The 21,308-nt window shown below is 47.1% G+C and overlaps 3 protein-coding genes across 5 annotated transcripts; all 3 read right to left on the reverse strand.

The window, feature by feature from the left end:
- Positions 1-53: 53 nt before the first annotated feature.
- Positions 54-2,529, reverse strand: MVB12A (multivesicular body subunit 12A). Of its 2 annotated transcripts, XM_040542543.1 has the most exons (9): positions 2,381-2,528; positions 2,208-2,300; positions 1,656-1,752; positions 1,447-1,573; positions 1,212-1,349; positions 958-1,055; positions 537-601; positions 399-449; positions 54-293 (listed from the first exon to the last, which is right to left on the reverse strand). In XM_040542543.1, exons 1-9 carry the CDS (start codon positions 2,471-2,473, stop codon positions 231-233), a joined length of 825 nt encoding a protein of 274 aa, XP_040398477.1. In that variant the 5' UTR covers positions 2,474-2,528; the 3' UTR covers positions 54-230. The 2 variants fall into 2 exon arrangements, with proteins under 2 accessions (XP_040398477.1, XP_040398478.1); XM_040542544.1 differs by lacking the exon at positions 1,212-1,349 and having other exon boundaries at positions 2,381-2,529.
- A 97-nt stretch (positions 2,530-2,626) lies between these two features.
- On the reverse strand, positions 2,627-19,996 carry DSN1 (DSN1 component of MIS12 kinetochore complex). 2 transcript variants are annotated; one of them, XM_040542541.1, is made up of 12 exons: positions 19,992-19,996; positions 5,849-5,885; positions 5,711-5,756; positions 5,263-5,520; positions 4,775-4,848; positions 4,420-4,492; positions 3,946-4,033; positions 3,555-3,614; positions 3,303-3,374; positions 3,036-3,183; positions 2,880-2,967; positions 2,627-2,781 (listed from the first exon to the last, which is right to left on the reverse strand). In XM_040542541.1, exons 2-12 carry the CDS (start codon positions 5,873-5,875, stop codon positions 2,696-2,698), a joined length of 1,020 nt encoding a protein of 339 aa, XP_040398475.1. In that variant the 5' UTR covers positions 5,876-5,885; positions 19,992-19,996; the 3' UTR covers positions 2,627-2,695. The 2 variants fall into 2 exon arrangements, with proteins under 2 accessions (XP_040398475.1, XP_040398474.1); XM_040542540.1 differs by lacking the exon at positions 19,992-19,996 and adding an exon at positions 5,977-6,115 and having other exon boundaries at positions 5,849-5,896.
- PBX4 (PBX homeobox 4) lies at positions 6,186-20,970 on the reverse strand. The gene is made up of 9 exons (XM_040542537.1): positions 20,726-20,970; positions 17,157-17,230; positions 9,804-10,045; positions 9,255-9,445; positions 8,805-8,940; positions 8,396-8,552; positions 8,093-8,199; positions 7,381-7,467; positions 6,186-7,005 (listed from the first exon to the last, which is right to left on the reverse strand). Exons 1-9 carry the CDS (start codon positions 20,953-20,955, stop codon positions 6,913-6,915), a joined length of 1,317 nt encoding a protein of 438 aa, XP_040398471.1. The 5' UTR covers positions 20,956-20,970; the 3' UTR covers positions 6,186-6,912.
- Between the last annotated feature and the right edge of the window lie 338 nt (positions 20,971-21,308).

Here is a 21,308-nt window from a genome sequence, read left to right on the forward strand (position 1 = left end):
TCCTATAAAGAGACTTTGGTGAAGCCCTCTAATTCAAAAGCATTACAAAAATATTTTGGCAGTTGAGAAGAGAAACGCATTTATTTTTTCTTCCTCAGTGATTCCTGTAATTGGATATCGATTAGGTTTCTTCAGGTACCCTGAACTTTAATCTGTGAGAGAGAGGAGCTCAGACCAGCTTGGATGTTTGTGAGCACTTTACATCCTCACGGGACTGGTAGATCCCGGTGCTAGCAAATGCTGGGTGGGAGTCTGGCAGCAGCTGTCCTTTCCACTACAAAAGCATAATTGTACTGAAAACAACAACAAAAAACAATCAGTCAAGGCAAGACACAGGTATTCAAGAAATTCAGAATGTTGCCACCAAAACGGGGGTGTGGTAAAAGCAGCCGGCTTACCTCTTTCTCAATGTCAGCAAGTGACTTAACATTCAGCTCTGCAAGAAGAGCCTAAAATGGGCATTAAATGTTTCTAGGTAAGCCTAGTTAGGAGCTGGGACTAACCAGCAGCACGTCAGCACCTTAACCAATACTCACGTTACTGCCAAAGCTGAGGGAGCTTTCAAATTTGGGATGTAGTGTGAAAGGTACCCCATCCATAGCTGAAAAGAGAAGCGAGCGGCAGGGGCTTTAATAACGTCAAAGGAGACCTTCTGAAAACACTCAGGGTGCCACACTGAGCAGCCGAGGCCATCTTAGCACCTCGAGAAGAAAAACTTTGCACGAGAGGCCAGTGATGTGTCTTAATGCGAGCCAGGAACAGCTTTCAGGGAGAAGTCTCTCACTAAAAGAAGCTTCCTCTAAAGATTTTGCTCAACTGCAACGCTTAAAAGGATCAGCTGTGCAGAAATAACAGTGCATGAGCCAACACTCTGATTTCAGTTGAAGTTCTCTTAAATAGGGGTAGGCTTTGCTTTACGCAGCTCCTCAGTGCGTGGCAGATGAAGGGCGAGCTTACCTGAGAGGTTGTAGATGCCGGAGCCGTCATCCACCGAGTTGGGTAGTGTGAAAGAAGCTCGTTTGGTGCCACTCCGAGCCAAGGGCCTCTCTGGTGCCCTGTGGGACACCAGAATTAACTAAAGGCTCACCTGGACGCTGCATTAAAACGCAGCTGACCCTACAGGGTGGGAACCACGAGGTGGCAGCAGCAGGAGCTGTTCCCAGCGCCGGCCAGGTCCAGGTAAGACTGGAACCGTTTAAACGCATACATACTTCTGCTCCGAGTCCGCAGCCGGCTGCAGCGAGAGCTGCTTCAGCCCCAGGCTGACGGTCCTGGGGCTGGGGACCGGCGCGAGGCTGGATTTCGGCACCGGCCCTTTTTTACACCAGACAGCAAAGCCACCCAGTTCTCTAGGGAGGGGGGGGGGAAAAAAAAAACAAGAAAGGGCGTTTTGCAGCAGAAAGCTGGGAAGGGTGGGAGCACGGGCGAGGGGCGCAGCCTCCCTACCCGATCTTCATGTAGTGCGGGATGGCTTTGCTCTTGCTGCTCAGCTTGATGTCGAAAACAGCCGTGTCGGCGGCACTGAGCGGCTGCAGCCTCACGTACACCCGCTTCTTGCGGGACACCCCGGCGCCTGCGGGGGGGAAACAGCGGGCAGCAGGGGCTGGGGGCTGAGCTCCGGGCCCCGTTGTCCCCCCCCCCCCCCGGACACTTACGAGGCTCCGGGAACTCGGGGACGCGGCTGTAACCGGTGGGCTGTGGATTCCGCTCGCTCAGCACCTGCACGTCGGTCACCACGGGGCCGGTTGCTGCCTGCATGGGATGGGGGGGGCTCGGCACCGGGATTTGAACCGGGATGGGGACCAGGATCGGGACCAGCTTGGCACTGAGACCTGGACTAGGACCGACTCGGCCCCAGGATGAGGACCGGGGCCTCAGCACCGGTACTGGGATCAGGATCGGGACTGGCTCAGCCCCAGGATGAGGACCGGGGGCTCGGCACCGTTACAGAGACCAGGATTGGGACCGGCTCGGCCCCGGGGCCTCAGCACCGGGACCATGGGAGGCTCGGGACAGGGACCTGGACCGGGGGGGGGGGGGAACTCGGCCCCGGGACTGGGACCAGGATCAGCACCGGGTGCTGGGTCTCGGGCCCCGGCCCGGGATCGAGGGCTCGGGACCGAGACCAGCTCGGCACCAGGACCGGGGGACTTCACCCCCCTCCCGCCGCGCCCCCCTTGCCCCGCAGCCTTGCCCGCTCCCCGTACCTGCCCTCCGGTGCTCACGCACAGGTACCCGCCGCCCTTGTGGCCGAAGCCCTTGCCCAGGTTGGCCGCGGCGCCCTCCACGCTGGTGGTGAGCTGCGGGCACGGGGAGGGTGAGGCCGGGGCCGGGCCGCTCCGTGCCTCCCCCTCGCCCCCTTCTCCCCCCCCCAGCTCACCACGCTCCACCCCGCGGGGGCCGCCTCGGGCGTCGCGGCCCAGCCCACGCCGCTGAGCGGGGCCGGCGGCTCCTCCGCCGCCGCCGCCGCCATGGCCGCCGCCACTTCCGCGTTGAGGGGCGGCTCCGCCCCCACCCCGCTTTACCGCGCGGCTATTGGCTGACACCGAGCGCGGCGCTGAGGCGATTGGAGGCGGCGCTTTGAGCGACGCGCAAAGCGACCAATGAGCTGCGACAGACGCCGAAGGCGGAAGAGAGCCGTGTTTATTGAGCGGCCCGCGGCCCGCGCCTGCTCCCGGTCCCGGTCCCGGCTCCCTCAGCCCTCCGGCGGCGCCGGCCTCCGCGGGTCAGCGAGGAGCTTGCGCACCGGCGAGTCCTCCAGGCGCCGGAAGGTCCGTGCCGCTGGAAGAGAGGGGCACAGAGAGGCCGTCAGCCCCCGGTTGGGTGGTAACGGTCCCGGTAACGGTCCCGGTAACGGTCCCGGTGGAATCGGCGCTTACCCAGGTGCTGCGACAGTCCCCGCAGGTACTGGCGGCCGTCCTCACCGAAAGCCCGCAGCAGCTCCACCGCCTGCCGCAGTTCGTCGAGCTGCAAGAGGCCGCGGGGCTCAGCGAGGAGGGGCGGAAAGGGGCACGGGGCGCGGCAGCGCAACTCACCACCAGCTCCACGCACTTCAGGACCTCGCCCTGCGCGTCCAGGATCTCCTGGTAGTTGGGTTTGCTGCTCAGGACCTCGGCCTGAGACGTCTCCAGGTAGTTCGGAGGCTCTGCGAGTCCTTGATTAGCCTTGCACTCCTCCAGCTGCCTGGAAAACAAGGCGGTAGCGTCGTGCGCTGCCTGCGGCATCGCTCGGAGCAGGCTTCTGTGTTTCTTTTCCTGCCAGAAAGTTCTCAGATACCAACGAACGTAACAATCCGCACGCACCTGGCTATTTCTTCAGCGCCTTTCTGGTAGCGCTGTAAGAGCTCATCCCAAGCCTGACATTCAGCAGAAAACCTAGGGAGAGAAGAAAAGAGGTCTGCACGCGACCGGCGTTCCCTTTGTAAGGTTAAATTACAACACTCGCCCCCAGAAAGCAGAGCCAGAGAACTAAACACACCACAAACGCACCCTAACCCTCTATGAAAACCCGTTTTGGTCTTTATACAGTCTCAGAGCGCACACAGCCCATCTTACCTGGCGATATGCTCCTTGGCTTGGGCCACTGACTCGTCTGAAATGGAATCCAATGAACCCCTAAAGCAGAGAAGTGCAACACCAGTACGATATACAGAGAGAAAACACTTGTGTATCATCACAGAGGGCTCGGGCGACTGCTTAGTGCTTACACAGCAATGCTTTAAACTGCACAGCACAAAAGAGAAAAGCCTCTTGGACCTCCTGAAGGAAAATAACACCCCTGTAAATATTCACTGGACTGTTTGCTCGGCCATGTCATTGCCCCCTAGGAAGCCTGGCACCCACAGGCAACAGGTTGTTCACCGTTTGCAAATTGAGACGTCTGGGCAGGGCCATGAAGTAAAAACAGAAAAATAATAAACTAGAGATGAGCCAGGCGAGTCCTTACATTTCAGTCTTCTCTACGCAGGTCTTCAGCGTTCCATCTAGTTTCAGTTTCTCTATGTATCGCTTCAGGTCTTCTGAAACCGAGTTGACTGGAGAGGAAAACAAAGTAAGATGGAACAACGCTTGTACCTACAGAATTCGTAATACCGAAAAGCAAAGCTGCTACCTAACCTGCACAATACCAGCCTGATTCCTCGTCAGAAGGCATTCTAGTTATTACTCATGCTGCCTCTAAAGGAGTAACTCATCTCTGTGACCATAGTTCAGCGTGTCCATTTGTCTTCCCCCCCAAAAACCGTGGTCGTGCGCTGGATCTTACAAAGACCATCATTCAGGTAATTTTGGCAGCACCTGACCCCTCCAACCCCTCTTCTCAAAGGCATCTGGTTTCATCTCAAGACAATGACAGCGAAGACTCGGTATTTAAAACCTTGGGATTTTACCCCTGCTTTGTGATGCACATAATGCAACTTACCGTTAGCTTTGAAAGCCTCAGGACTAAAACCCTCTGTCTGCTTCAAGACGTGTTCAAGTTTCTGCGCAGAAAACTACAAGAACATAGAAAAGGTCTTAGCACCCTTTAATGTGCTATATGACAAAGTTAAACAGGTCACCCCTAAGCTCTATATGCTGTATGACTGCTCTTTTTTTGCCCCCTTAAACACCTGTGTAAGGTTAGACCTTCTGCTGTAAGCTTGTGGGATGACTCGTTACTGAAGGACAAAGGAGAGCCTCCTTCCCTGCCCCTACCTCACAGCTCGGTTACAGGAATCAGAATGTCAGAGAAAGTTAAGAGAAGAATAACGCACTTCTACAACAGAGAAGCTTACCTGGAAACTGGACAGCAACAGCACAGAAAGCCGATCTGTCTCTGGCAGATCAAGGCTAATTGACTCGCACAATTCTGAAAAATAAAATTTAGAAACAACTTTACGCCAAGCCACAAGCAGCTGAAATCATTCCACAAGACACTTGTTGTACATGTGTGCCATCTGCAGGACACGGAAGGAGAAGGGAAAAGAGGCAGAAAGACCTCCTAGCAAGAAAAATCCTCCTTAAGGCTCAGCCATAGAAGTAAAAAGGCAGAGACTGCAAACAGGGGTTTACAGAAGCCATTAGCACGGCAACCTCCTTTTAACTTCAAGTACCTGGACCTCAGAGGCCATTGCCAACACAGCCATAGGCTAGTAGCTTGGAATAATGCAATTACTCTGTAATTACAGTAAAAACCATTCCATGAAATCAGATTTCAACTTGCAGCAGGCTACCGCATGAGTTTTTTGAGAGAGTTCAATAACGGGAGGCAGAAGAGCATTACCAGTGACATCCTGGTGAAAAGGAGGCAGAGATTTCCGACGTTTTGTCCCCTTCAGGCTTGAACGACGCCAAGAGCGACGCTTGGCTTGAGGACTGACAAGGAGCGGGCTTTTCCTGGGGCTTGGACTTCCACGGGATCTTTTCCTTGTACCTGCTCCAGCGTTCACAAGGGAACTAACGTTCTCCTTGCTAACAGCAGTTACGTCAGGTGCCTTTACGGGTTGCTCAGCATCCCCTTTCTTTTCTCCAGGGTCAGGTTCTGAGAAAAACGCGCACGATCACCACATTGCTAACGCCAGCAGGAGAAGGACAGAGAGAAACGGGCTTTTCCTGAGGGTTTAAACGTACAGGGCCTTGCTCAGAGCAGCAGCAGTGCGGCGTGTGAGGGTTAGATCAGCACCTTTTCCTCACAGCACCCCAGGACTGCTGCTGCCCGCGGCCTCCCCTACCTGGCACAGCACCGTCAGCCGCACAGGGGGATCCACCGGGGGATGTCTGAGGGAAAAACGGTCCCGCAAACGTTACCACACGCTGCGGGGCGGCCCCGCCGCCCCCTCAGGCCGCCCCCGCATCGCTCCAGCGCTCACCTCCTGCCCCGCCGCCCGCTGCGGCATCTCCTCGGACCTGCAAGAACGCTGCGGTCAGGCTCACAGCGGCCGCGCCCCGCTGCCCACCCCTCAAAACCCCCGGTTCCGGTCCCGGTCCTGTCACTCACCGGCACCCGGTGGACTCCTCCGTCCGCGCCAATATGGCGGCCCCCGCTGCCCGCCGTTGGGCGCGGGGCACGTCGGGAAATGGCGGCTCCCTGAGGAGGGCGCATGCGCGCGAGCTTCTCTCAGCGTCCTCCCACCCACCCCCCACCCCCAGCCCCTCACGGAAAGGCGGGAAAGAGGAAAAATAAAAAAAATAATAATAATAAAAAAAAAGGCTTTGGAAGTTTATTATCTTTGATAAAATCTCAACTGAAAGTGGTGGTCTTTGTATTAACAGCGGCAGAAATGCACAGAACCAAGGTGGGGGGGGGGAGGGGGGGAAGGCGGTTTTACACTAGACATTAAATTAGGATTAGGGGTGACACAGGATGGAAGGGGCTACCCGAGAGCCAAGTCCAGTGAGAGTTTTGGTAAAGCAACGTTCTGATTAATCAGCTCAGAATGAAGTCTAGGTAAGAAAAGCTTATTTTCCTATACAAAATTACAATACAGAGAACGCATACAATTACAATACAGGGGGTTTAATCGTTAGTATCTATCAGCTAGAACAGAAATCTCAGAGTAAAAAACTTTATGGAAATTAAAATAAGTCAATTTTCTTAAGCTGTAAAACTTGAGACAAACGCCAAGTTCTAGAAGAGACACTTTCAGATTCTTACCATAAAATTGATATTTAAAAAAATGAATTTGGTTAGGAAAATGAAGCAAGTTCTTTTAAAACAATTTCACATCCCAATGGGCATAAGTAAAAAGAACTCAACTGCGTGAGGCTGAGAGGTAGAGAGGTATCATTGTAATCACAATCTTCTATTGGTTCCAGGGTTTTTCTGAGGTAATTAGCTGTGTGTCAAGTTGTATAAACAAGAGTATTGGCAAAAGAGCAACATTGACAAATTACACTAATGACCTCTTTCCTCTCATCAATAGGTCCTAAAAACTTAATTAGACGCATCCGAATTAACACTTCCAGGATCTCCAGCAGGTGAAGTGATTGATGAAGGGGTGGTAGCATCCTGCCAGCTGCCATTAGCCTGAAGGTAAAATAAACATCATTTAATTAGATCTTTTAAGAAACTACTTGCAGACAATAAAGTATGCCTTTATATGCTTAAACCTTACAAGTAACAGTGCTTATGAAATCAAATAGTTGTTATTTCCTGGCAAAGAACAGTCCAGGAACATCCCATAACACCTCCTCCCCACCCCACCCCGATTTTACAGTAGCATTCTTACTGCCATCTGTTTGTGGCAAGAATAAACCCAAAACTTCTACTTTCAGCTTTTTCCTGTCCCCACAACAGACATCTCAGGGGGTAGGAAATGAAGTTAATGTTTATTTACAGATCAGTAGCCAATCTCAGGCATGAGTTTTGCTTCTACTAAAGTAATACTTGAGTACACCTTACATCTATGCGCTGCGTCGTGTACAAAGGATTCCCCACAATTGTGTCATATCTTCCTGTCTGGTGTATGACATGATGCAAGGAATCCATCTATAACAAGATCCCACAGAATAACAACAATAAGAGAGAAAAAAAAAAGTCAAGTCAAAGAAATGAAGTATTATGAGTGGGATTACCTATTTTATTTTAAAACTTTAAAGTTTTCTTTGCAGCTTCTTGCTATTAACTGAGCTATACTTAACTAGGTCATTAAACAGAATTAGAACCTGGTATCAAGCCTACTGTCACATACAGCTTTTCATAGAACAACTAGGGTTCCTGTGAGAGGAACAAATTCTGTGCAGTTCCAGTGCATTTAGGAATTCATAAGAAATTCATAAGAAACAGTGCATCTGACAATACCATTAATCAGAAAAACTACAATGCTACACAAAGTTCTACATATACAGAGCAAGACTGACTCTAAAATAAGGAAAAAACAGTTCAGTAATGTAAATTTGAAGGATGGAAGAATACCAGTAGGTTAATATAGATCTTACTCATTTTAAAGGGTCTGGTTGCAGCAGAAAACGTACATTTGAGCAGGTTTGTTTCTTGACTCATTTCAGCATTTTGACTCTAGTCACTTCTTGCATTCTGGTCAGTGCTAGCTAGTGAACCAAAAATCCATCCTTATCTGATATTAAGAGAATCTAGTTTTAAAAAACCTGCTTACCTGCGACTGCACATTGCCTCCCACTGGGGAGCTCTGGTAGGAAGTCAATGACTGCAAGTTTATAAACGAATCTCCGGAATTTGTCATCTTAAAAGAGCCAGAGGAAGCTTAAGAAAAAAACAAACAAAAACCACTTTGTAATGCAAAAGCATAGATACTGTAGTACTCCTAGACAAACTAAGTTTAACAGAAAAAGAAATCCTGTGACAGGTTCAAAAAACAGTAGTTCATGGTACTTGTCATCATAGGAAATAAGTAGAGACTTTTCAAGCAGACACTCTCCTCACTAGCACTCTTGCTTACCTGAATTTGGTGTAGATGGAGAATTTGCCTGGTTGCCTTGAGCCACAACATTTGTTGCATCTACAGCTGTTTTTGCAGCATAAATATTGGCTTCTTCTTGGAACTTCCCCATGTTTTTTTTGTATCGAATTCTTTTGTTACCAAACCAGTTGGAAACCTGGAGACATATATCCCTGTTAGCATTCGATCAAACTAATAGATTTACACTGTATTCACAAGTTACTCAAAGGCAGCATTTTAAAGCAGGCTTCAAGCAGAAAATGCACCATACTAAACCCTTCAGAATAACCTAAATGCTGTGTACTATTTCACAGCAGTGAGTGAAGCCTCTTGCTAGCTACTGGGGACAAAACAACACTATTTAAGAAAAGAAGGCACTTAATTTAACTCCAGATAAAATCCTTCATACCTGTGAAACTGTGATGCCACCTTTCTTTGCTAGCTCTTCTTTGGCCTCTTCACTGGGGTAAGGATTACTCAGATGCGAATAAAAGTATTCATTCAGTACTTCTGTTGCCTGTTTGCTGAAGTTACGTCGTTTACGCCTATCAAAAGAGCACAATTATTCCTACTTAGACCACGTGACAGAGTAGACCTGACAGAGAACAACAAGCCAGTGGTCTACTCTAAAGTATATCCCATTTGAAGGAGAACATAAGAATTGCACGGAATTAATCAGATGTTAATGTCAAAGCAAGCATACTTTAGCAGGCAGAACAGGTGGCAAGTTGTCAATACTTGAACTAAGTCAACACTGGGAATGACAGACTCAAGGCTCCTTATGCAGTCATTGGCAGCGAGCAACAAAGAAAGTCCAGACTTAAACATCTGTTATCGCTAGATTGTGTTTTCACAGTACCTTGCATCAAGAAACCGTGAACGCAGGATCATTACTGCCTCGCACGTGCTCTGCTTCAGTTGCATCTGGATGGTGCTGAATTTGCCATGGATTATGTTCACCATGCGCTCTATTTCTTTTGGCGAAATTGGTCTTGTTCTACTCTGTTCCCTAAGCAGGTTCATAACGTGGGTAGTAAACTCACTGCAGGCCTGAAAATAAATACATTTGTATCGACAAACAATAAAATACCCCGGAATTAATTTCCCCAACAAGAATACATGTCCAAAAACTTTAGAGGAGTTTCCATGTTTCAGTTTTACTTTTATTTACTCTTACAAAACGCTGCAACAAAGATAAACGAGACATTTATTATCTTTAGTTTGATGTCCAGTCCCTCTATCTTCACCTTACTTCTGTAACACTGAGATAAGTTTTCAACCAAATTTGATATCCTTGCATTCATCTGAATTTATTATGCTTCCTGTTCTGTTCTTAAAACCAACACCAAAGGAAAAAACGGTTATTTTTAATTGAGATGATAAAAACTCTTCCATGCAGAAAGATCACCTGTTCATATTTCTCTAGCTCAGAGTGGTATATCTGTCGGATCTGTGACAGCTTGGCCCTGTAGTCAGAGTGTTCAATGCTATTGTCATTTGGACAGCCACCTGATGTTGCTGCTACAGCCATTGGTCCTCCTCTTCCTCTTTTCTCGGGCCCGGAGACACCCTCTGCCAGCAACATGTTATCTAGTCTCATTAGTTGAGCATCGGGGGGATCTTCTTCCTGAATACCACGAATACTTAACACTAGATAAATATAAAGAGGGAATCAAAAGATTATTTCTGAAACAGGAAAGAGCATCCACTTCAGATCTGGTAGAGCATTTAAACACCCTTCACAGGCTTTAGAGGACTTCTTGAGGTCAAGGAAAAAAAAAGGAAGCATTAACGAAGCCAGGAGACAGCACATCAGAAGAAAACATCGGTCAGATCGAGAGACATGAAATCACAAGGTGAGTTTTCCAACGCATGCAGATAATAAGACTACTCGGGGTCCTACTAGTTTACACTCCATACACATTTAGAAATGATTTTAGGGCTCACGGACTAGCACTCCTGGCAGCCTGTAAAAATTAGGAGATTCTTACAGAGCAGCTGACCACCTATCAGCCTGCTGCCTGGCTGCTTGCATGGTCCTCAGCAGTAATCGGTACTGGATTATGAAGACAGACTGCAGTAGGTGGACAAAAGCCCTGAACCACTACAGCTGCTACATTTCCAAGTCCAGGAACTGAAAAGAACACCACACCACTGTAAGGTCCTGCTGAAATCTGTCCACAGGGGACAAGTTTGACCTGGGCTGCTTAATATGCCAAGGACACAATTATAGTGTACAACAACAGACTACGTTTTGTCCTATTAAAATCTGAAAAAATAAGAAAATATGGACGAGAAGCCAGTTTCATTACGCTTATATCCAACAAAGCCAGACTCTGTGCTCAGATTACTCAAGACTGATTCTGAGCAAGTTTGTTTTGAAAACTTAATTTCCCAGTTTTTGACAATTTATCATGAACTCCCTTAAAAAAAAACAAAAACTCATGAGATACTGAGTCAATTCAAAAAACGCCAAGAGCTCTTTGCCTTTTAATTGGATTTTAATTGCTAGACAATTTTAGTTTAACGAACAGTTGGTCTTAATCTTGTGAAGCTACAAAACTCAAATGACCTTTTCCAAATTTTAATCAGCAGGTTAACAGGAATATTTTATTCCCTACCAAAGCTAAGCACAAAACATCTCTTGTTATGCATAGATGCTAGTATGAGGGCACAAGAACAATGTGTATGTACAGAGACATTTAACATAGGCATTTATAGTAATATTCAGCATTTTATAGGCAAACTAGCACGTTTTGAAAAAAAAGCAGCGCGCCAGGTGCACAACTTTGAATGCACAAACAGTCTGAACTTACAATCACATTGCTGAACGTGATTTTTTATATTGATAAATATATTATATGATAAAATATTATATTTTGCAGGCCATACAGAAATTACTACACAGTTCTGAAGAAAAGAGAGCATTTGGGGTGGCTGCAGATCTTCTCTCTGTCACAACAATTAAGGTCTTCTCCAGGACACCCCCGAGCTCTTTGCAACCAGAACAAGGTAAAGCAAAAGCAGCTAAAATGTAGCACAAGGGATGGCCACTAAATATAACTGTTGAACTCCAGTTACAACAACAAGGGAGGTGTCCTGGTTTTGGCTGGGATAGACTCAGTTTTCTTCACAGTATCCGGCACGGTGCTGTGTTTTGGACTTGGAAGGAAAATAGTGTTGATATATATTGTTGACCCAAACTGACCAAAGGGGGGCTGCTGTTGCTCGTAGACTGGCTGGGCATCAGTCAGCTGGGTGTGTTTTACATCACTCGGTTTGGTTTTGTGTTTTTTTTTCCCCATTTCTTCCCCCCACCCCTTTTCTTTCTTAACCTTTCTTTATCTCAACCCACGAGCTCTCACACTTTTCCCTTTTTCAGTTCCCTCCTCCATCTCACTGGGGGGCACTGAGCAAGTGGCTGTGCGGTACTCAGCTGCCTGCCGGGTTAAACCACAACAGGAGGGGCCTGTTAAATATGTAAAATGTTAGTTGATTTTCTAACCATTATGTAATTAAAATGAGAATATCTTAAAAATAATAGCAGACCATCTACAGCATAAACCCGATGGTACCGAATGAACAAGAAACAGAACAGAGAAAGGGCTCTTTTTTCCAGAAGGCCTTGGCACAGCAGAGAATGCTCCTTGTTTTTTGCTTTATTTTTTAACAAAACCCACTTTAAACTGTTTGGACTGGCAAGTGTAAGTTTGGAGGAACGGGTATTTTGGTGCGGTGTTCTTATTTGAATGCGTTTCTGCCAAACACCTTTTTATGCACATTATGATGCATATCAGCATACCTCATGTTGAAGTCAAGCTCCCAGCTGCAGCTTAATTTTATGTCACTTGTCTAATTATGGTAATTAGACATTAGTTATCATCAATTACACATAAGCTCATCTCAAGCTGACTGCTGAAAAGCATGTATAAAGCACTTCCACAATCTCAAGGGAAGAATCCGGTTGGCTGGAAGAATCTGGTAAGTCACAAGAAACTAGAGAGGAGTTAACTACCACTAACATGCTGTAAACTGCATTTTCAACCCAGTAGTTCAAGGGTTTATTGAATGAACTCTTTCAAAGATGAACAGAGCTAAGGATCAATGAATGCAAGCAGCTCAGTCAGTCCGACCCACTCTCTCGGGTTGATTTCAAACTTTTTTTGGCATAACTGCATCTTAATTTGCCTGACAGATAAAATACAAGTTCTACAGAAATCATTAGCACAGATACTGCCTTTAAAGTAATGCCATCATCTCCTGGAATGGATACCTCGTGCTTGAACTTTATCTTTACCCCTAGCATCTTCACCCGGTGATAGTATTTGTACAGATCATAACTTACATGAGATTCAGTCAAAACTACCTAGTCAGTGAATTCATAACCGTGTTTGCTGCGTGCAGCAGCTGATTCTAATTTCCGAGTACAAGAGCTGCAGTCAGTTGTCTACCCGCCTCCCAGAGTTGATGATCTCAACAAAGTGACAAAATGGGAGAGTAAAACCTTTGCCACTGTAGGAATGCCGTGTTCACACCAGCTTCTGCAAGTCTCTTTCGACAGTCTAGCAAGAACAATTCCAGAAGTACGCGCTGTACCAGTAAGCAGTTTGTCAAGGGAGCTTCCTCTGCCCTGTGAGCTTTTGGCATGCTCTGCAGGTCAGGCATCACCCCCTTTCTGCACACAGTCCTGATACATGGCAAACTCCTGCTGGCATTGTGGCTTCTGTAAAAACTAGATTGGATTAAACAATAAGGATTCCAAAAGGAGAGAGCTTACCACTTTTAACCAAGCATACTAATCGACAGACTTGTTAAACACGCGTGTCCTTACCTACTGATTGTTTTCTACTGACTCACAATGCTTAGAAGGCCAGAAAGAAAACTTCCCACTCTCAGCAGCCTTCTGACCATCAGATTTTTGAAGTTCCCACAACACTTTAAGAACATAGCATATGACAGCTCTTTACTAATACTCGGAGCTTTGAGTCAAGATGCTAAGACACTGGAGCATGGGTACAGCAAAAGCATCAGGAAAAAACACAGCTGCTCCCAACAGTTCTGGCAAAGGCACAAAGAAGCTCAGTAACTATGTAATTCTTTGGCTGCCTTTAAATACAAGCTTTGAGAAAATACAAATTATCCATTTTATTTCCTACCTGTTGAGGGGACAGCTGAACACTGGGTTTGCCCTTCCACTAAACCAGTTACTGCACAGTTAGTGTTTTATAAAGTCCTCGTGTAATGGTATGTTTAAATATTTCACAATATTTCACTTTTATGAATGCTTAAGAAAACCCTAGACTGGATCAAAACGCCTGAAGAGTCGCTCCTGTCACAAGCACTAATATAATATTGTGCATTCTCTTGCACATCACCTACCAGATATTCATCAAATATGTAAAATAATTATACTAAGCAAAATGAAATTCCCATCATTTCTAATTAATCTTTAATTAAAATACATCACAACCTAAGGTGCTGAAGCCTCACTCAGTATGCAAATGCAATCATTACAATATATTTACATATCATTAATTAAAGATTTGCAGTTCTGTAATGAACTGTACAAGATCAGTGGTACCAAAATAAGTGACGCACACTTTGCTTAGACTTGCTTTCCTTTCCAGATTTTCCTTCAAAGAGCAAATAATGCAGAAGAGCAAGATAAATGCATCTAGTGGGTATAGAATATACTAAGTTAAAACCAAAAATTATCATCTTAGGGCCAGAAATGAACAGCCCATACTGTATTTAGCAGAAAATACCTACGCAGAGTGCGAAGAAGTAGGCAGTTGGGTCCCATGTTGGCCACCATTAGTTTGCTTTTGATTTTTGTTTGTTTTTTTTTTCAGTGAAAGCACACGAACGCGTCTCGCCAGCACAGCACCAGCAGTGCAAGCAGACAGTAACTTGCACTAATGCTGCGCGTGTCCAGTTCCACAGACCTGCATGCCGCCTCCTCAATGGCTCAGTTTTCCCCCCAAATGATCCTATCACCTACATTACACCTGCAAACATTTATCCTATAAATACTGCTAAATACTGACTTGTGATGTTTTATTCAAGGAGAAGGGTTTCCTCCATTTGGCATTCCATGTAGCAAATCAAACTGTTAGGTGAGAAGGCAGCATTTTTTTTAGTAGCAGGTCACCTTAAAACTGGCTTAAACCATCACAAACCCCTTCCAAACCACTTCTCAGTGCTAACATAACCCCGCACACACATTACCAAACAGATTTTTCATCCAGCAGCCACAAGAACAATCTACGGGCATACAAAACACCGCATTTTTCAGTTAGTTAGGATACCAGCTTCCCAAGAATCCCAGCACAGAGAATGACAGCGCTGTTGGTTCAGCTGGTCTCAAAGCATTGTAACAGGAGAGCACTTTCTCAAAATTCAAGGCAGTCTTGCTCACTCAGAGGGAGGGAGGGGGAGAGAGAGAGAGGAAAGGGAATTGAAACAGAAGACAAAAGCCAGCAGGGCTCCGAGTGCTGAGGAACAAGGCACAGCTACGTAAGAATGTCAACAAACCCAGCAACAAAGAGAAAGCGTGTTCTTCGGCCACACCGTTTGCCAAGTTTTATGACCGAATCAAAAGGTACCCATTGAACGAACCGAGCTGAGTGCCAGCACATTAAAAGGAAGGCCAGCGGATTGCAGCTAGCAACGGCAACAAAAAAAGAGAAAGAAAAGGCAAGGGGAGGCACGGAATGTGTTTGTAGAGTACCACAGGTCAGAAATACAGAATCTGGGTCCCACTGTGCAGCATGTTCCACAAAAGTGTGCAGAAACACACTTTCCCTGTGCCAAAGGTCAGCAAGCTCCATCACAGCCCAGCATTCCCTCAGCACAGTACAGCCAAGACCTCCAAAATGTAATATTCAGCACCAAAAACATGCATCTTCCACACTACAGACATTTAATTCTGATTTTTATTATAGAATTAGGCCATGCTTGAATTCATATAGCTTGAATCATATATCTGAAGCGTAGCCCCATCAGCAGCACACCAAAGCCCTATTTGCTGCATAGATTAAAAATGCTCCTGCTTCTGTGAGTTCCCAAAAAAAAACCTAAGTAGGATTTATTGGATTAGATGCCTCTTCAAATAGCTACATATGCTCCAGGCATACATATTTAAGACCTACCTGAAAACAAAATACCCATTTTCCCCATAACTGAATAGTTTAAAATAAAAAAAATATATAAATATATATTTTTAGAGGAAAAAATAGGGCTTGAACAATTATTAAATGTGGCCAAATCAGAGTCATTTGTATTTTTTTTAATTAATATACTGCTGTTGGGCAGAATTTTTCAGCACCTTTCAGCTGGCTGCCCCTTGCAAAGGCGTACGGCTTATCCTGAGCTATTGTGAATGATACTAGCACTCCAACAAAGGACGATAGAAAGATGGGGGGGAGGAACATGTTTTAAACTGATTTCAGAGCTAGAAAAGAAGCTTGTGTGCCTGGGTCACAAAGAAAGCCCAAAACCTTGTGCTACAGTATGTCCAGGCTTTTGTTTGCTTGAAGCCGTAACATCTGCTCCCCATAATTTAAATAAGGAATAGACAGACCATCAGACATTCAAAAACCTATGAGACCAAAACAAATCCAGCATAACCGAGATATCAGACTCTGTTCCTGCAAGTGCATTTAGCTCGGAGAAGTCACAGCTTCAATCAATAAAGCACAGAAGGCAGCTTTCAACGTAGAAAGGAAAATCAGATGAAAGACCCTCTTTTAAGGATACCGGCACTCAAAGTACAGACAGAAAAGCAGATCCAGACAGCACATTCACACTTATTCCTACGTTTTTCTTCCGAAACAAACTGCTACCGTGAGAATGGGATATATGCAACCAAACCCTAAAAAGGGAACATCAGCGTCTGCCTTAAAGCTGCCTCGGATGACAAGGGCAGCGCAGAGGACGTAACCGTATGGTCTTCATTTGGTGGTGTTATGAAATGTACTGCGAGGTGCAATACACTTTTAGAAGAAATAATGCAAACACAGGTTTAGGTTGTCAAGCATTAATACAGCTAGAAGCTGAAAAAGCACCAATTTAATTACAGATAATGAAAATAGATATTTTCTTTTAAAAAAATCAAAGTTCACTACACCTTATAGAAATTAGATATTCAAGCAACATTGCTTAAGAGGTTATGTATGAGTGTACACTGAGTGATCCAAAATTGAAATCCGTTTGCTCCCGATGCTTCTGCTCTTCAAAAAGACAGTTGCATGATATACCCAACAATTCCACTTCCTGCCACTTCTGTGTTTTCCAATATCCCAAAGCTTTCTCTCTTACTGTCTCCTTTCCTCTGTAATACCATTATTTGTCAACTTAGAACTCTTACTACCACCACAACTTTGGTACCAATTCCTTAAAGGAAAAAAAAAAAAAAAAAACAGCACAGTAACATTATTCAGGACAGTCATTCAGGTATTTTGCCAGGTATCAAAAAAGAAAAAAAATCTATAGATTTCCTCCCTCACCACAAGCAAAACACTTGTGCAAAACAAACAAACAAGCATTGTTTTCTCCAAATGAAAACACTAACAGCGTTATGAAAAACAAATCAAAACAATTCCCAGCTTACAGAACACTATTAATCCCCAAAATAGCCTTAAGTAGTAGAACCAATAAGGGAAAATATGGGCCACATTAAACAAGAGCAAAGCTAATCACCGACTGTTGGTTGGGTTGGTTTTTTTTTTGCAAGTTGAAACCAGAAGAGACACCAACGCACCTGTTTTTTCCTTGATCTCACACAGCACGCTGAAAAGAGCAGGCTTCATTCTGTGGCAGTTCAAGGCATGTTTTCTGAAATGAAAGAAGAAAGAGTGAGTGAATGCCAACAGGAAACACAGAGAAGATGCCAAGGCTTGCAGAGAACTGGATCGTGCTTCAGTAATAGCAGGTTAGCGTATAAGATTAAGAAGTACGTTTGCAAGTTCTGCTGATATATTTCATTTAAGTGCTACACTCATTCATCACTGGGAGCAAGCTGTCATAAAAACACACAGGCCTCTAAATTCAGAATTTTGCATAGCTTATATGAGCCATAAGCAACTTCAGTTCTACCAAAAGAGTATTTTATGTGGGGGCAAGAAGTGCAGTCTTCACAGAATTACATCTCTTGCTTAGTTGAAAACAAACGTGAAGTGTGGAGAGCAGCGTATAAGAGAGGAAGCTGAAGTTGCTCACAAAGCGTGAGCAGCATTTTCCAGAGATACCGGCTGTTATCAATTTTAAACAGCAGCCAGCAGGTAGGTGCCTCGCTTGGTTAGTGCCTTGCTTCCACTAACTGGCAGTGGGAAGAAGTGCCTAGCTGCAACATACGCCTCAAAGAGTCTCTTTTGCTTCTCCTGACCTCTTTTGTACTTCAGAAATAATATTTAAATCACCCTCACGCCTAGGTTTCAATGCTTTTGATGGTTTTTATATAAACAAATTGGCCTTCAGTCTTGCACATCAGCCAGTTCTCAGGCTATTGGAAAAAGCACAAACGCAGGTGCTCAGCTTCAGCTTCCTTACAAGCTTGCACCAATAACATTTACAGCAACTGAACCACCAGTGAACGTCAGAACACAGGCTTTTAACAAAAACAGCAGAAGCTGAAGTCAATTGGCCAGTTTTGTTCGTTACACGGCCAAAAGAAGCATAAACCCAGTTCATCTATATAGATGTTTGATAATATCAACCCAAAGACAAACAGCCTGAGAACAAAGGCAGCTGAGAAGACAGCCTAGTGGAGTCTATTGTCCTTGCCTGATGAGGGAAAAAAAAAAGGGGGGGGTTAGGGGGGAAGGGAAAGGGAGAGAGGGAAAATGAACACTAAGCCTCAAGACTGTACTCTCCACCTGGGTTTAAAAAGTGGTGCTTTACATACAAGGCAGGAGGGTAGAGATACTAGAGCCAAGAAGCTTCCCAGGAATAACTGCATAATTAATAATGCCTCTAACTCTTGTCAAGAGCTGTAAGTTGATAAGGTAACACGTTTAATAGCAGTGTTAAACTTATCCTTGCTACATTAATTTTCTTTAAATCAAACTTTGACCCAAGCTTTCATCTTACGGTTTAAAAATCCGAGTTATGTGCACTGAAAGAACCTTGGAACTCAGGAGAACCCTCGGACATTCAAACATACATATAAATAATACAAACAAAGTACAGCAACATGCATTTTTAATACAAAAGAATAAAAGTAATGCCCAACAAATAAAGCCGTTAGTCATAGCAATGCTGTTCCACTGAGGTATGAGAAGTCCCAAATGCCCATTTGTGTCCCTGGAGCAATGGGTTTAAAACCAGGCCCCAGTTTTACTTTCTCAGCATTAAGTCCTCTTAAGGACATGCAGATTTTCTGAGTAAACCAAACAAACTTCTTGTCCAGAATACAAAAGCCTCTGTTATGCACATAGACATGAAAATATGGTAAAGGCACTGTAAAATTTTGGGGCCTTCAAAGTCTGCAGTGCTTCCAGTATATTTTGACAGCATTTCTAAGACAATGAGTGCAGATAAAGTAACATCATTTAAACAAAGTTCAAGCCATTTTTCCAAGCCCATTCTTCAACCGTTATTTGGATCTGAAGTTCCCGACAAATTTCTTTTGCTCTCAATTACCTTAAATATGAGGCTGTAAGAGCTGCAATTTTCTTTTATGCTACCTATAGGCCATTCTACTCCTAGAGAAACTATATGGGAGCTGCACACAGTTATTTCTGAGATCTGGTGTCAGGTAGAAAAGAAAATCATACTTGAGCGTTGGGATGACTTCCTGCATTACCAGTGGTCATATGCTTGACCCAGAACAAGCACTGCTTTCAGTTGTTGTTTCCCTACACCCTGCAGTTGAAAGTTAACCTGGAAGAGTTTTCTTTAAGAACAAATGATGACCTTTGTTGAAAGGACCATTTTTGCTTATATTCAGACAACCCACTCAAACTGCCAGGAGCCTAGCATCTGCCTGGGCTGCATCAGTCACTGACAGCATCTGACAGCAACAGGTGTACCTGAATAGGGCTAAACTTCAGGCAAAAATAAAAAATCAAGCCGCTAGTTATCGGCACCATTACAACTGGACTCGATGGGGAAAACTGGGGGCAGGCAGGGAGGGTCAACTGCGCAGAATGCCTGGGCTTCACAGCGGAAAGTCCGAGCAGCACGCGACTGACTGGAAGAGGAGGCCAGAAAACCATGTCGCCGATTTCATAAGCCCGCTCTGTTACAGTCTCCACCTTCTTCCAAACTGCCTCATCATCGGGGCTGCCCACCTCTCGTAACCAGCACACGCCAAGTAAGCAAAGCATGTAATTACACAGCGCCAATCAGGGCCAGACGTACCTCTAGGGCAAAGAGAATACACAAGAAGATGCTGAATTATGGTGATTTCTTTGCAGCACGTTATGTTATTCTCTGCAATTATTTACATCCCAACGAGGTCAACGAGACACTACAGCGTGTCCAGGAAAAGAACGAATACAATTCTTTTCCCTTTTAATGTGATTCTAGCGAAACTCAGAGCAGCAAGGAGGTGGTGACAGATCTTTGGGTGCAGCTGCCCCCTGGCACCTTGCACCTGCACCGGGCTGGGCTCCCTCCTTCCCTGCCAAGCAAACCGTGATCGAAGCGCCAAGCGCCTCGACACTCAACGGCAGCCACCGCTTCGCCGCTCCAGGTCTAGGTCCCACCATGCAGAACAACCCCAGTTTTACTGGGAGTGGTGGCTACAGTCCGAGTCCGAAGCCCAAACCTGAATTTGTTAGTGGGCTATAACGAAAAGGAAGGGGTCTGAGAAGTAGAAGTGAAGAACCCGTGTATCCTCCAGGCACTCCATCCAACTATTCAAGCACATCCCAGCGGAGGAGAAGCAAGGATGCAGGAAGACGTGGGGAACTTTGTGCCTCCGGACCCTGGCTCCCCACCAAAGAGCCTTTAACGCCGACGAGCCCAGCACAGAACCATGGCACATCCCGAGCCGGACGGGACCCCGGAGGAGCAGACCCCAAATCCCAGCAGCGTTTCCAGGCGGCGTTCAGCGGCCGTGCCCCCCAGCTCTCAGACCCAACAGCCCCCCCTCCGACTCCCATCGCGACATCCCCGACACGACCCAGCGGCCCACGGCCCCCGGCACCCAGCTGAGTCACGGCACCGGGCTGCGGGGGAAGGGGACCGGCACCCACCCGAGCCCCCCACCGCCGTACCGGGGGCGTCGGGGGGGGGGGGGGGGGGGAATCCCGGGGCCCTCCCCACCCACCGGGGCCGCTCCCTCCCCACCGCCGCCGCCACGGGCCCGCCGCAGGCCCGCGGTACCTGGCCTGGGCCTCGTCCAGGCTCTGGTCGGTGATGGCCATGATCTGCTGCAGGACATCGCCCGTGTCGTGAGGAGCGGGCGGCGGCCCCGGCGGCGGCGCAGCGGCCGGATCCCCGGCGGCGGCGGCGGCGGCGGCTCCTCCAGCGGGCGGGATGCCCCCGGGCAGAGCCACCCCGGCTCCGTGAGCGGCCGCCGCCGCCGCCACCAGCAGCCGCGCCGGGTCCTCCATGGCGGCGGGGCCGGGGCCCCAACGGCTGCCACACAACAGGGCCGCGGCGGCCGCAAGCCCACCCCCGCCGGGCCGCTCCGCCCTCCGCGACGTGGCCCGCCCCTACCACCGCCCCTCCAACCCCCCGGTGGCCGCCGTCCCCTCCCCGGTGACCGCCGTCTCCTCCTCAGCCGCCGCCGTCCCCTCCCCGGTCGCCGCCGAGCTCCGCCCCGGGCTCCTCCGCCGCCTCCCGGCCGGCCTCGTCCTGCGCGACCCTCCCCCGCCCCCCCCGGCGCCATCACGGGGCTGGCCCCTGAGGCCTTCCCTGTCGCCGGGCTGCTCCCCGGTGCTGGAGAACGGCAACGGCACCCCGC

This window comes from Cygnus olor, chromosome 30 (assembly GCF_009769625.2).
Source record: "Cygnus olor isolate bCygOlo1 chromosome 30, bCygOlo1.pri.v2, whole genome shotgun sequence".
Taxonomy (NCBI): domain Eukaryota; kingdom Metazoa; phylum Chordata; class Aves; order Anseriformes; family Anatidae; genus Cygnus; species Cygnus olor.